The sequence below is a fragment of the Echinococcus granulosus genome (assembly GCF_000524195.1).
Source record: "Echinococcus granulosus chromosome Unknown EG_S00024, whole genome shotgun sequence".
Taxonomy (NCBI): domain Eukaryota; kingdom Metazoa; phylum Platyhelminthes; class Cestoda; order Cyclophyllidea; family Taeniidae; genus Echinococcus; species Echinococcus granulosus.
Genome location: NW_020170404.1, coordinates 1 through 15352, shown reverse-complemented (window position 1 = coordinate 15352; position 15352 = coordinate 1). Strand labels below are relative to the sequence as shown.

Genomic DNA, 15352 nt, shown 5'->3' with positions numbered 1-15352 from the left:
ATAGGCCCCATTAACCAATGCGAAGAGGTGCCAAGGGACTCATGGTTACGTGATTGGCGCTTACGATTGTCATGACCTCGACAACTCATCCCCCTTCCTTAACTGTGACACACAAATGATATCCAAAACCGTGAATTGAGTTCAAGATGCCTGTAGACGTGCCTCTAAGATTGGGTCATGGAGAAAGGGAGAGGAGGGGTGGAATTAAGCAATAACAGTAGGCGGGACTTCCGTCATTCTCCATCAAAAGGCGTCTGCAGTCTACTCATCAGAGAATAAAATGACAATGCCAAAATTAACAGAATGGATTTGAGTGGGTGAAGGAATAGGTGCCTATAAGCTTGACAACAAAGTAGGTATTGCAAGCCTTAGACTTCCCTTAGACAGAGTCGTTTGGCTTTTTGGAGCCTGCAGGTCCAAATTTTCGGGCCCATATCAAAGACAACAATTTGTATAATCGCAATGTTGTGAGTGTCTCCCCAATCATCTCAGATCGTGTTGGGCTCCTGGAGGGTATTTCGACCTCCTGGGTCTGCCTGAGGGGGATCGGGTGGCATAATTCACGCTGACACGTCACCGAATCAGTGAGGCATCAGGGTTAATCACATATCAGGTTGTAGACTGTGGTGTCGAGTTGTCAAAGCCCTGTTCCAAAGGCTGTTCCAATCATTTGTGGTGAAAAGAATTTGAGACGCCCTCAAATGCATCAGATAAGTGATAAAGGAGACCTGAAGCCTTCTTCAAACACCCACCCGCATTCATTTCCCAAGTCACCTTACCTCTCAATTTCTACAATCGTACTTAATCCCATCCGGAAGTTAGTTTCTCACTCCATCCCGACTTCTGTTGCATCCACTTGTAAATTCTGCAGTTGTGCGTTCTTCTACACGGTCATATTGCATGGCGGTCGGTACCACCTTGAAACAGATCTAGCTTCAAAGCCATTTTTCCAGTGTTTGATATTACTTTTGTATTTTTATTTACTTAATGTCCAGTTAAAAACTACTTTGCAAAGCTGCAAATAACAGGAGAGATGGTTGAATGCACCTCACTGTTGTCAAAAGGTGACATTTTTGGAAAGGTGAAGAAGAAGCCTCCACCACCCATGGATAAGGTCTCATCGTGCCTACTTCAAAAGCTGGTTTCAAGCTCACAAAGCAAGCGTGCATTTTGGCTACGTCCCTATCCGCCATGTCAACTTGATGGATGCTACAGCGATCCTACGCTTGACGAGTTTTCACCGCTTGATCACCGTGACCAGTCGACTAGATGAGAATCACTACTATATGACAAGCTAAGCGTTAAGCATTCCCTTAATTTTCCAACCTAATGAAAGGCTAGAACAGCTGGCATAAGCAGTGGAGGTTGGGTGGACTCACTGGTCGGCTGAAGGATCAAGTGAGACCTGTTGACATGTCTGTTTACTGGCTTGTTTATATCTCCCAATTTTCAAGCTAGGCTAACAATTTGTATGGAAGGGGAAAGGGTGTGGGACCCCATGTGGTTGGGTTTTGAGCTGAAATAAACGTCATTTTTGATACGGCTTCTATGAGCAGATGCATTACACCAGCCAACTTCACCCTGTCACTCTACTTGACAAGTGGATTTTTCAGATTATGTGGTGTGCAGTACATTGCAGACAAAATTGTTTCTCGTGACTTTCTTGCCAAGGGACATCCACATGTGGCTGAGGCCTATCCACCTGAGACAACTTGGGATTGTAGAGAGGGAACTTTTGTAGAAACAGCAAGAACTGATCAGCCACTTGGATAAAAGCCCCCTTTCTATGTAACGACGGAAAAACTCATTCTGCAAACATTACCTATTAGAAGATTTTCAATTTGTACTGAGGTTAGGCGCAATGAGGTGGGGAAAAGCTCCAGTCTTCATATTTCTTTGGTCATATTCTGTCAAGTGATTGCAATTGCTTTCTTCGTGGCAGGAGTGGACTTCTTACTTCCACAAATGTTGAATTTTCGGGACTTGTAGTCAGCTTGAAGAAACTCGTATGCAACTAATTTTACTACCTTACATAAGCTAATGAAACAACTTGATTGCTTAACTCCCGGTTTTGATAAAAGAGTCGGGTGGGTTGGTGTCCAGATCATGTCGGTAGTTCCTAAGCCCTATTACTTGTCAATTGCTGGGCGCTAAACCTTGACATGACGGAAAAAGGGCATATACTGCGGATGGAAGAGGCCATGACGACTCTTAACAGAAGGGTTGAACGTTATATCTAACTTCAGTTACTACATCGGTCCAATGTGCTGTACTAATGTTGGTAGCAAATGAAGCCTGAGATATCAGCCATAAAATAATTGGAAAAGTCCTTTAAAGAGTTGCCTACGGAACCTGTTTGAAGTTGTCAACTAAGAGAGCACGCGATACCTCCTCCTCCACTTATCTACTGGCCAAATAGAACTGAGATAGAAATGAGTAGACAGCTTTGAAGTGAGAACAAAGTAAATAGAAGGAATTGGAGCACAATCCCACCCTCATGGGGCAATGCTATATGCCGTTCTATGTTACGAGCCTCTACATTCAGGCTAGTATTCCTACCACTAACTATGGACATGCGTAATGGCTCGCACATCCTCCTTTCTTCAAATCCACTTCTTATACAGGTTAAAACTCCAGATCTGATGGAAATGCCGAGAGGGAGCAGCAAAGATGCAATCAAGTATCTTCCTAATTAAGTGGCAATTTTGATGACTGGTGCAGTTAGCTCGAGAGTGTTTTTCCTTACTGCACCTATTACTTTGTGATGAGTAGGGATAGTCTATCCATAGGAGCTGATTTTGCTTATGCCTTTAGAAACCGACATCCCAGCATAACTTGCAACTGTACCCGGAGGTGCAATTGAGCCCTACGATCATTTCGGCGGCGAAAGCTAAGTTGTCGATGCGGACAAGACACGTTTGCTTCGAGTCAACGCAACAACATCAGTGGACACAAGTTCCAGTGCTAAATTTGAGAATGACCTCATCCCTACGCATTTTTTAAAAAGGCAAATTTGCTAGACGCTCTCTCTTCCTTTTTATGATTCACTAGACCAAGCGTCTATGAAGTGAAGAATGCCGTCAAAGCAGTTATGCGTATGAAACGGGCACCAGTTAGTGACATACTACTCGCAGACACGCGTGCAGGTGATGGCCATGAAGTAGTGATGGTGAGTGCAGTCGGCGTTTGTTGATTGTTTGCTCACCACTACCTTGGCAGAGGAAGAACCAGTTATGTGAAGACCGCATTTCTAAACTGCATATTATTAGTCCGTGGGCGGGAAAAGTTAGGTCACTAGAATTTGCTGGTGCATTCACAGATTTGAAACCCTGTTTAAGCCTCATTAAAAAGTCACTAGAAGTAGAAGGTTGACACAAGTTGGTCCACTTGGTCAAAGATAATTATCGGAGTAAAATGGATGATTGGGAGACGTTGGTATCCAAAACTCATTTCTAGACTGACTTTGAAGCTTTGTCTGGTGGGTGATCTACCCCCACCTTCGTCACTTTCAATTGGCTCAGGGCACGGTGTTGTCACCGATAGTAGCACGAGAAAGTAATTTTAAGTTCCTTTGCTATTTATGAAGTCCTATGGGTGGCGTAGTAACTTAGTCCGACTAGCCTAAACTCATGATGCAGACAGATCACGAAATTGGACACATAACAAATGAACCATAATTAACTTTGTTAATGATTAACCTGTACGCTAGGCCAATTGCAATCGGTGGTTATCACAGTTGCTGTGGCTCCTTAAAAGCACAGTGATTGCACAACTCAATGCTCCACACAGCCGTAGTAACTCGAATACTAGCGAAGAAGAAACTGTCAGTTAGTAACTCTAATTTGACTGCAAGTGCCAATTTAAGCAGCAGTAGGAAGAGGACACAAGGCTCAGTTGCCACCAGAAGGAACGCAAATGCCACCGGCTGTTAGTTGTCTAGAGTAATGCTAATAGCGAAACTCTCCTTCAGGAGAATAAAAACATTGGAAACCAGTCCAAGTATGGTAGTAGCTATTGGAATCAGCTCGGTATCCAAGGTGATGGTAGATGGATGTGAGAGCGTCTAGCCCTGAATTTGGAAGAACTGGACGACCTCATGTCATGAGTGGTTCGGAGGTAGAGAGCGTGAGAAAGGAGGCGACAATGACAAGAGAAGTGAGCAGAGGTTGTCGGTCTTACTTGAGTGAGTGCAGTGCATTGATGGCATTGATGACAGCACTGTCACCTGTCTAACAGAGATGTAATCGAGCGCCACACTGGCTTACTGACTGACTTTACGTCTGCTGGCATCCCGCAAAAAAATTAGTTGATAGGCACACGTATGTATAGGGAAATGAATAAGTGGACAACATCATGTCGTCCTTCATATTCTTCTCTTTGTCCCACCATTCCCTTTAGGTCCTCTGTTTGAGAAGTTCCGATAATGGTTAGTTTTATTTATGATAATTACTACTGCAATTACTACAATTCACAGAGGTGGAAGGTGGATGTGGCCCCAAGTTTGGGTTTTCTTACTCTGCCTATGTGATAACTGAGATTATACAATAAGGATGTCCCTACACCAGGCAGCAGGTGTAACTATTGAGAAAAATTATAATTGCTGGATGCTAGAAGCACTGGGATAGGACCATTTACGCCGCTTAATGGACTTCTGACAAACTTTTACCATCCTTAGCTCTCCAAATCTTATTCGTTCCAAAGGTTTCGCTACCTCTCAATTGGTAGACCCTGACTAACCATTGAACAGCCTCACATTGCACTTCGGCACTGATGTGGATGAAAATCACCACAACTCTTATTTACGTCCCTTCACCCACATTCCTTTTCCAACCCACACCTTAGAGTTGACGCACGGAGCCTCGTCCAAGCAGTTAGGTTTATGGTTCGACTATCCTAATAGATACCACAGGTGCAAATACTAGTCTATGCAGAAGAAGGGTTTCGGCTTTGTCTCACTTATGCTCATCCACCTTCTCATAAATACAACAGTGTGGCAAAATTAGGGTAAAAGAGTGTGGAACGGCGTATAATTGGTTTCAGTCGGCATTAAGTGGATTTGTACGGTACCATTCCACCGATTCTTCTTCTCCATTGATCGCCCATTTAGCTAGTGCCAAATTACTCAGGTTCCACTCCATTGTGACTTATTTACGAAGACAGCTATCTGCCACACTGACTTGGTAACAAATAGGCAAGATAGAACTTGTTTTTGAAGTGAAGCTCTTTTAAAAAATAATAGCAATTATAATCAGCATTATTCCCTTCATCATTTTGAACCTAGAGTCCATACGCCTCGTTGTTTCAGTCCGCCAAGTCGCATGTGGTGCATGGCGCCCACTCACCAGCCCATCATTTTAATGGTCGAAATGCCATTAATTAATTATCCCAGGTGAACAGATGCACAAAAATGAGTTAATGCAGGGAGAGCAACACGAAGGCGGGGAGCTATTGCCGTCCAGCAAACAAGGTGATGTTTTGACACGACCGGGGAATGAAATCCTTTGGGAAAGGGTCACGTGAGATGTCAATATGTGATTGGGATACAGGCCCTTCTTCCATCTGAACTATTTCGCGGTCCCTGAGAATTTGAGTCCAGGGTTCAGTGTCATTGTCGAGTCAATTATTAAGAGAAAAAAGAGGGTTAGTTTTTGAGTCCCGCACTCTCGCCTTCGCACCCAAGCAAACAAGCATCCCTCCAATTGGTGGTCAAAACAACGACTCAAATGTACTTAATATAATTAAAATAGATCGCTAATTGAAGCCTGTACCTATATAATTCCATCGCTTAGGCCACATTAAAGGTCAAAAGAAGCGCTTCGCGGTAAAGTAAGGCTTCTATTACGCTAACTCAGATGACTGCTTGTTGATAGAATACTGCCAAAATGATGAAAATGAGGCAGGCATGGCAGCACATTTCTTCATAAATTAGACATGGATGCTTTGTCTAAGCTGGTCCTATAGTCTTAACGCCTTGTCATCGTTGTGCAAAGAAGTGAAATTACAGTGAGAGAGAGGATTCGAAAAAAAAGGATGGCATGTTGTTTCTGGAGAGAGTTGATGAGAATGTAGTGAGGATGCCATGCGAGTTACTCCGCTCAAATGATGGTTTAGCTAAACAAAAGGATTTTATCTATCCCGTAAACAGAGAAGCAGAATTAAAACGTAGGCTAAGTTTCCACTGTGACTCGGCTGAAGGAATGGAAGTGAATAACCTTGCTGCATTTCGGTATCTGGTTCCGATGACCGTAAACTAAGATTATTATTAATATTACGTATGGAACCGTCCATTGACGGAACTATTTGACTATGTGAACTCAGCGGAACGGCGAGATAAAGAAGAGAATAGGAAGGACGACATAGGGTCGTTCAGCCACAGCTACCATTTGCCTGTATTTCGAGTTACGTGAAAAGGCTGCGAACATACTTGAAAGGTTTTTGCTGTTCGCTGGTCTCTAGGTGAGGGCTTTGGCTACAATAATTTGTGTGGATCTCTAACAGTCGATAACACTTACCTTCATGTGGTTACTTAGCCCTGTGTCCTCTTGCTATCTTATCTAAAATTGATCCGAGACTAAGGCTTCAAGTAGCCAATCAGCTATCAGAGAGCATTCCCCCCCCCCCCCAATCAACAGTCAAGGTCGTGTGGGTGCTGCAAAACCCGACCAGAAGGCACAGAGTAGCACTTCGTTTACGTCGTGGGTGAGCATGTACGTCGCTATTGTAGGTGTATTTCGTTGTGTGAACCTCCTTTTTACTAACATTCGCAAGTTATTTAATGGTTAAAGCCCTCGCCATTTTTCCCTTAGTAGTGTCAAGCTTATGAAGAACAAAGTACTGGCATTAAACAGAGTACATTACATGCATTGTATTTCGGAATGTTATTTCGATGAATTGTCTCGCTATGATTGGAATAGACTGCTCCCAAATTCTGGAACAAGTTGTGTTTCCTTGAAAATTTGATTTGGTGGTAATAGTAGATAGGGAATCATCGGTGTTGACTAAAAACACAAATTTATCTGTAATGCGAATGTATGTTCGGTATTTCGATACTTAAATACGAGTACTAAACATCCAGCGCGATTCGTGCACTGAGTCTGTCACACATCATTCTTGTGTTACTTATATAAACCTAAGGAAGTGGACTTCATTCTCTCCATTTGCGTTGCAGGCTACAGGCGCTAACAAGGGTATTGGAAATGGAATAGTGGAGCTACTGGTTCAAGGCCTGAAGCCAGCTTCCCACTGGCACGTCTGCTTGACAGCACAAAACGAGAAGCTGGGTTTGGAGGCCGTAAAGGTGCTTGAGGACAGGCGCCTGAGCGTGAAGTTCCACCAACTTGACATCACAGATGCCGATAGTCGACACAAACTGGCGGAATTCATGAAAGCCAACTATCCAGATGGAATAGATATTCTAGCAAACAATGCTGGAACTGCATACAAAGTGGATTTTTTACATAATTTTGCATACTGGCATCTAGACTGACTCCACAGCACCGTTTGGTGAGCAAGCCAGAGTCACTATTGCCACGAATTACACAGCCACAGTGAAAATGTGCACGGGGTTCTTGCCATTGATGGCGAAGGACTCAAGGTGCGCCAGCACAAATAACATGTCCATTGCTTGTTCAGACTTGTTAATGTCGCTAGCATGGCTGCTATGATGTCGTTGCGTGCAATGTCGAAGGAAATGGCGGCCAAGTTCAAGGGTCGCTTGACTTTGCAGGAAGTGGATGAACTGATAGCGTCTTTCATTAAGTATATTATAGTTGAGCGTAGTTTGTTTCACTTATTTATGATCTCATAAAGAGTGATAGTCTGTTATGTCCATTCAAAGCCGTCATTATGCTGCAAATTGAACCGGCGCCAATGGTTGTGTATAGTCGCTTTGATTACCTTCAGGCACGCGGAAGCAGGAGACCACAAAAAGGTGGGCTTTTCCAATTCCACTTGCGCCATGTCAAAAGTCGGTCTGTGGAGGGCTACTGCCATTCTAGCCGGACAATTCCAATCTGATCCTCGTCACATTCTGATCACTTTGGCATGCCTTTGTTGATTTATGCATTTTGACAAAAAGTTGAAATTGCGGTAACCAAGCATTTTTCCTATTGGCTAGTGTTGTCCCGGCTATGTTGACACAAACACGACAAGTCACAAGGGTCCCAAGACCATCTTAGAAGGTACGTTTGGACCACGCTTGCTCCTGTCAACAACTAGCAGTCGAGTCCAAATCGATTGTATTATCATACCACTGAAATAGCATGAAGTGAAGTGAGGTCTAGTTTGACTACCAGTGCTTCTCATGACTGCTACCTTCCTCCTGTCTTGAAGTGGCCTTTTGATGTCGCCTTGTCTTAGTGCACATAGTCACTATTTTGACCATCAGTAGAAGAATGCCATGATATTACGTGAACCGCTTTTAGGTAATAAGGTCGGGTTCAAGGGAGCTCATTTTTGGGCACACGCTACCAGCGATAATGATTTCATGTGTGCATTTAGGCGCTGACACGCCGGTCTATCTGGCGACTTTGCCGAAGGGTGTGACTGAGCCCTACGGTCAGCTCGTCAGCGAACGTCAAGTTGTCGATGTGGACAAGGAGGGCCCGCTCTGAGCCAATCAAATCCCATCAGCAAAACCAAATTTTAGAGCCAAATTTATAGATTTCCTAATCTCTCTCCTTTTTTAAAAAATTAGCATGTTTTAGCGTCTTCTTTTCTATGAGTCATTGAAACAAGTAGGCGCAAAGAGAAGAACGTTGCTGCCTCAGTTTAGGCGTATGACACGGCCGCCAGTTAGTGTCTTACTGGTCGTAGTCGGCGTTGGTTGATTGTTTGCTAATCACTGCGCCGGCTGCAGAGAGCTTATCTGTGTGGTGATTATAATTTTGAGCTATTCATGTTAGCTCAGAGCCAGGAAGGGTTGGCTTACTAAGGTGCATCAGTGAATTCGTGAGGTCAATCTCTCTCCATTATGTATCATCAGCGGGTCGCCGCAGCCGTAAGCAGTTGGTACGGCCTAGATTAGCGGTATTACAATATTGAGATTTCAAAATCTACCTTAGGCTGATTTTGAGGCCTCTTCCGGTGACCGTCCCAAGGAGATGATAGTTTTGTGTTTCGCGACTCTGGGGAACCGGACGACCTCGTGTGGTTCTTTCTGTCCTTTTCTTTATCTCAGTTCCAGTCAGCAAATCCACTCAAGAACTTTTGGTAGTGTTTCGTTTTCCTTCATCATAATTGCTATTTCAAACGATCATTGTAACGCGATGCACAAACCTCGGAGATTCATTCAATTTTAACATTTCGGGCAGGAGGTAGACGGAACTTACTCCATGAGTGCTTTTTCGTACTCCGCTAATGGGATAGGTGAGATCGCTTTGTGGACGTCAATCATCTCTAATTGGTACCGCTAATTTGTCTTTTAGTGTTCTTTTATCCCAATTCTCGCTTCAATGCCACGTTTGTGGAGAGGTGAATAGACAAAAGCGAGGCGACGAAACGGTTCCTCTTCTTGGAGCAAAAGCAATATCCATGACAATGAGTTGTTGCAAAACCGCGTCCAGGTTATTGCTATGGCCTAGCCGTAGTCCTGACGGCTTGTAGTAGGCTCCGGGCGCCAACACTGGGTGTGTGATGGATCACAAATTTGGGTGAAGGGAGGAGTGTTTACTATCCACAGCGTGAACCATGATGCAAATACAGGTTGCGGTAGTTTACATCCACATCGGTGCGGAAGTGCGATATGCGACTGTTAGTCAAGGCTTACCGATTGGGAGGTGATAAAAATTTGACGGAATAGATGGAATTAGGGTGGAGGATGATGAAGGGTAGTAGGGAGGCAACGGATGGCGCCGTCTATCATAGTGTTTGGTCTTACTCTAGTGCGTGTAGCATCTGGCATTTACTATTATCATTCAGACTTGGTGTTAGCTCCATCTTCTGCCTGTCTGGTATGATGGGAGCGAATAAATCTCCTGGGCTTGTGTGTCTGGTTGCAATGGCCACCATTTAAAGTAGTAATTATTATGTGGGATAAAGAGCATTAGCGGAACTTTTCGAGCAAAGGAGCCGAGAGGAATGGAGAGATAAAGATCTAAGTAGGACGGACAACATGAGTTTAACCAGTTCTTCTATAAGGGCCTTTTGCACTCAGCACCCATTTCCTTTCACGCTAATTACTTCTGTCAAAATAGTAATAGAATCAAGAAGTTAAAGCCATTTTCCACATTATTCGCCTTCCGAATGGAGCTGCTACAAATGGCAGAAGGTAGTCATTCCACCAATCAGTAGCGTCGTATGCTACCAACTCCAAACTGCCAAATTTATTTTTTACTTTAAGGGCAAGTCAATTCAAAGCGTCTTATTTGCTCATTTATGTCAAATGCAATGGAGTAATCACTGCTTAACTTAACTGTGTATTGTCCCCGTCACTGATACTCCGGTCAACGGGGTGAAACCTGGAACTTTGATGGCAAAGGTGATTCCGTATGGAAAGATGACTGTTAACTTTGAGCAGCCCTGAGCTCTCTCAGTCCCTTCCACCTCAAGGATTAGCCCATCAGTGAAATTCAGGACAACGACACCAGCAAGGAGGAAGGTGTGGGAGTGTGCTCTTCTCCTCCGGTGGTAGCATGCATACAATGTACGTGTGCACACATACACGGAGGGGAGGAGTAAGAGGGACGATACTCCCCTCACAACTAACCTACAACCACACCATCTAGCTCGTTCCATGTTTTCGCCTCCTACCGTCTTGTAGAATTTACAGACCGCACAGCAACAGGCATGATAATGGGCCAGAGGGTGATGCAGTCTCGAAATTGGTGACGTGGCACTTGAGATGTGGGACTTTAGGCTCAAAGCTTGCTGTACGCCCGACTGGTGGCTGACAGTGGACATGTGTGGCCGGAAGTGACAAGTGGATGCGGGAGGAGGTGATGTGAGCCAGCTTAGGGTTCGGCAGAGATGCCACCACAAACGGAGTTGGACACGGGCATGAGGATGCGAGAGTGGGAGTTCGTCGGAGTTATAGTGAACGATGGGAGGAGGAGTAGGTAGGTATGACTGCTGGTGGGTGTGCAACGAAGTGCGGGTCTGCTGACGAAATCGGAATGAACTAATGTAGAGGTTTTGATGTTGTTTTCAAAATTATCTTTGCTCATGTCTTCGATTTCGCTTTATGATCTCTGTCTTTAAAATGAAACGCAATGATTTTTCGTTTTCTGTTGCGACATTGTAGGATTCTACCCTCCATTTCTGTTTAAAATCCCAAATACCCATTCGTTTCTTCGGATAGGGCATGTGTTGCACAGAGGTGAGTGTTCCCAATTCCGCCTACAGGATGTCGAAATTTGACCTTTGGAAAGTCACTGCCATTCTGGGCGAGCAATTCAAATCTGATCCTCACCTATGCGGAGCCACAACTTTTGACAAGAAGGTGAAATTATGGTGATTAAACATTTTTGCTATTCTCAAGTGTTGTCCGGGACACATGAACACAGACATGTCGAGTCACAAAAGCCGTAAAACCATCGTGAAAGGTACGCCAGGACACCAATTGCTCTTGTACACTGTTATCTCATGATCTCCTTTCTCTTGTCCTATAATATTACTGAAGCGCATTGAAACAAAGTTAATTAAAGTGTAATTTGTCTAACAAAACTTAACACAATCACTTAAGTTGTCCTATTCTGAAACGGGCTTTGAATGTTCTGTCAATTTAGTGGAATCTGATCACTATTTTAGCCACCAGTAGAGGAATGGCACGATATGGCTCGAAGTACTTTCAGGTAGTGGGGTCATAGTGAAGCAGACCCTGTGTGTGGACATACGGCGACCTATCTTGCAACTGAGACCTACAGTTAGTTCATCAGCGAACGTCAAGTTGTCGATGAGAACAAGGGGTGTCCCTACTGGGCCAAATCACTCCCATCAGGAAAAACAAATCGTAATGCAAGTTTGGGGGTTAACCTCATCTCCCTGCCTTCCCCATAAATTAAAATTGCTAGTCGTCGCCTGTTCTTTTACATGAATCAACGGACTGCCTCCATAACGAAAATGAATGTTGATGGAGCAGTTATGCTTTAGAAACAGCAGACAGGATCGTACTGGAAGCTGACATGAGCGTGACCCTGGCTGCCAAACAGTAATAGCGGGTGCAGCCGGCGTTTGTTGACTGTCTCCTCCTCACTGATATGGACGCGGAAGACCTAGTTTCGTGGTAACCGCATCGTTGAACTACTCATGTTGTACTTGTACCTAAATGGTCACCACGAGTGCGAATATTTGACACGAACTTGTCTACTCATTGAGCGAGATCAATCAAGGTGGAAGTAATGCTTTGATCATGTTGGAATGACAATCTCCCTTGTAGTCTGACTTCGAGGCTCTCTCTTTTGGGGTACCCAGGTTTAATTTTGCCATTTGCTGCTTGGTCAGTCTGCAGGGTTCGTCACCACTGGCAGCGAGGGTATCAGGAAATATTGGCGAAAGTAAACTTACTTCCTTTGTTATTTACTGAGTCCGATGGTTGGAGTGGTAACTTAGTCTCTCTAGCCTAGACGTACTACCCGGAGAGAAGAAAAATCGGACGGCAAAACAGTCCACATGGGGAACTGTGCTTATTGCATTCGTCCTGCCCCTAGGGATACCGTAATTACACAACCCAAGCTTGCACACCATGACACTGGAACAACCGCCTCACCTCACGTCGTCCTTACTCGTTCTTCCCCTCAGCGCCTCTTCATAGGAGGCTCCGATAATGTTCCTTTTCCTTCGTGTTAATTACTGTTTTAATTGATTGTCATTGGAAGTACACCCGCAAGTCCTAGAGATCTATTCATATCTATTATTTTAGACGGGTGTAGATGAAGGTCATCTCGAGTTTGAATTGTTGCATTCTCTCTCCGGGGTAACTGAGATCATGCGGTCATGATGCTTGCTGATGCCTCCAACCGAGTAGGGATAAGGGTAATTGCCAAATGACTGATGCACAGGAGTTTGACCAAACACTGTGATAGACGGCGACACAATTCACCTCATCACCAACCTTCATCATCCGCCGCCCTTAACAACCCATTCATTCCGATGGTTTTTATCAACTTCCAACTGAGAGTACTTGACTAACTATCATGCACAGTCTCACATCACACTTCCGCACCGACTTGGATGTAAATTATCGTAACTCATATTTGCGTCATGCTTCAGGCGGTGGCTAGTAAACACTCCTCCCTTCACCCGCGTTCGTGTTCCATCACACGCCCAGTGTTGGCGCACAGAGCCCACTGAAAGCCATCAGGGCCATAGCAATAACCTGGATGCGGTTCTGCAACAACTCATTGTCATGGATATTGCTTTTGCTCCAAGGAGAAGAGGAGCTGTTTCGTCGCCTCACTTTTGTATATTCACCTCTCCACAAACATAGCATTGAGGCAATAATTAGGATGGAGGAAGGTTAAAAAACAAATCAGTGGTAGCAATTAGAGACCGCTGATCCCCACAGACTGATCTCATCCAGCCTATAGGTGAAGTACGATATGGGGTTCGTGCATAGTGAAAGACCAACTCCACGCATTCAGCAAGGGATTCCAGCCGCCTAACCTTTCCTACCCATGAACTAATACGAGAAGCCTTAAATTTTGACTGTAGCCGACAAAGTGATGAACAGATTGTCAACAAATGCCGACTACACGCACCATCATTATTTCATTGCCATGGCTCACGCGCATGTCTACAACAAATACGACATTAACTGGTAGCCGTGTCATACGCGTAACCGCGATAGCAATATTCTCGGTCTGGTGTTTCCAACGAAAAGAAGAGGCAACGACAAACAATGTTTAATTTTAAAAAAGAGGAGGGTGATGAGAACATTCTTCAAATTGACACTAGAATTTAGTTTCGCTAGTGGTATTAGCTTGGCTCAGAGTGGACACTCCTTGTCCACATCAGCAACGTGGCGTTCATTGACGAACTGACCGAAGGGCTCAGTTGCATCCTTCGGTAATGTAGCAAGGTAGACCGGCGTGTCAGCACCTGGACGTACAAGCGGAACCTTTATCTTTGAGAGGGCACAGCCATTCATGCTGCATCCTGACCCTATCACCTGAAGACACTTTGTGCAACATCATGGCTTTCTTCTACTGATGAGCAAAGTATTGATCAGGTTTCACTAAGATAACGCGGAATTCAAATGTCATTTCAGGACAGGACAATTTGAGTTTATAGGAAGTACCACTGGTCACCTTAAAACTCACTTCACTCAACTTCAACTCATTTCATTGCCATGATTGGACTGCAGCAAAGCAAACAAGAGCTAGTTGCTGACAAGAGCAAGCGTCGTCCAAACGTACCTTCTAAGACAGTCTTATGACCCTTGTGATTTGTCATGTCTGTGTCAACATAGCCAGGACAACACTAGAGAATAGAAAAAAAGTGTTTGATTACCACAATTTATCATGTCCCATAACTCCGAAAAAGTATACCGAATTGATGAGAATGTGACGAGGATGAGATTTGAATTTTTCAGCCAGAATGGAGGTGGCTCTCCACAGGCCCACTTTCGACATACCGTACGCGGAATTGGAAAAGCCCGCCTTCTCATGATCCCCCACTTCTGCGTGCTTTAAGGTAATAAAAGCGACTATACATAATCATCGACGTCAATGACTGCTTTCAACGCAGGTAACCAATTATCCTCATTTAAGACAGCATGTGTTGGTGAAATAAAATAAACTACACAACGACCAAATGTGCTTACTCAAAGACGCCATGAGTTCATCCAGCTCGTGCAGGGACAGGTGACTCTTAAACTTGGCAGCCATCTCCTTTGACATTGAGCACAGCAACATCATAGCAGCCATCGTACTAGCGACATTAACAAGTCTGTACAAGCAATGACCATGTTATTTGTGTTGGCACACCTTGAGTCCTTCGCCATCAGTGGCAATAACCCCGTGCACATTTTCACTGTGGCTGTGTAATTCGTGGCAATAGTGACTCTGGCTTGCTCACCAAACGGTGCTGTGGAGTCAGTCTAGATGGTGGCAGGTTGATTGCATTTGTCTCATTGCCTGCTATTTTGACTGTCAACATCGAGGTAGAAGGTGGATCCATGTCAGTCAGTCATATTTTAGTCTCTTGCTAGCGTCAATGTAGCATGTGATGACGTCTTTTTGGAAGAGGAATGAACTTACGAATGTACGATGGATAAAGAAACACTAAGTAAGTGTGGACGTAGCATAGAATTTCGCATATGGATCTTTGAAAGCCTCTTTGCAAGCCTCGTATTTTGTCACGACATGCCTTTGTGTGGTATCCGAATCACAATATGGTACTCTGTGCCTTCGACTGT

At 44.4% G+C, this 15352-nt stretch overlaps 2 protein-coding genes across 2 annotated transcripts; one reads left to right on the top strand and one right to left on the bottom strand. All coding sequences in view use genetic code 11, as the record gives it.

Moving 5' to 3' along the window:
• Positions 1 to 6705: 6705 nt before the first annotated feature.
• Positions 6706 to 8612, top strand: EGR_04036 (Carbonyl reductase [NADPH]; the record flags this gene model as incomplete). Its single annotated transcript, XM_024493285.1, has 6 exons — positions 6706 to 6720; positions 7169 to 7444; positions 7482 to 7594; positions 7633 to 7729; positions 8117 to 8180; positions 8500 to 8612. The coding sequence occupies 6 exons, from the start codon at positions 6706 to 6708 to the stop codon at positions 8610 to 8612; spliced, it is 678 nt and encodes a 225-aa protein (XP_024352199.1).
• Positions 8613 to 13921: 5309 nt separating this feature from the next.
• EGR_04035 (Carbonyl reductase [NADPH]) lies at positions 13922 to 15093 on the bottom strand (the record flags this gene model as incomplete). Its single annotated transcript, XM_024493284.1, has 6 exons — positions 13922 to 14034; positions 14352 to 14415; positions 14484 to 14641; positions 14759 to 14883; positions 14922 to 15034; positions 15085 to 15093. The coding sequence occupies 6 exons, from the start codon at positions 15091 to 15093 to the stop codon at positions 13922 to 13924; spliced, it is 582 nt and encodes a 193-aa protein (XP_024352198.1).
• Between the last annotated feature and the right edge of the window lie 259 nt (positions 15094 to 15352).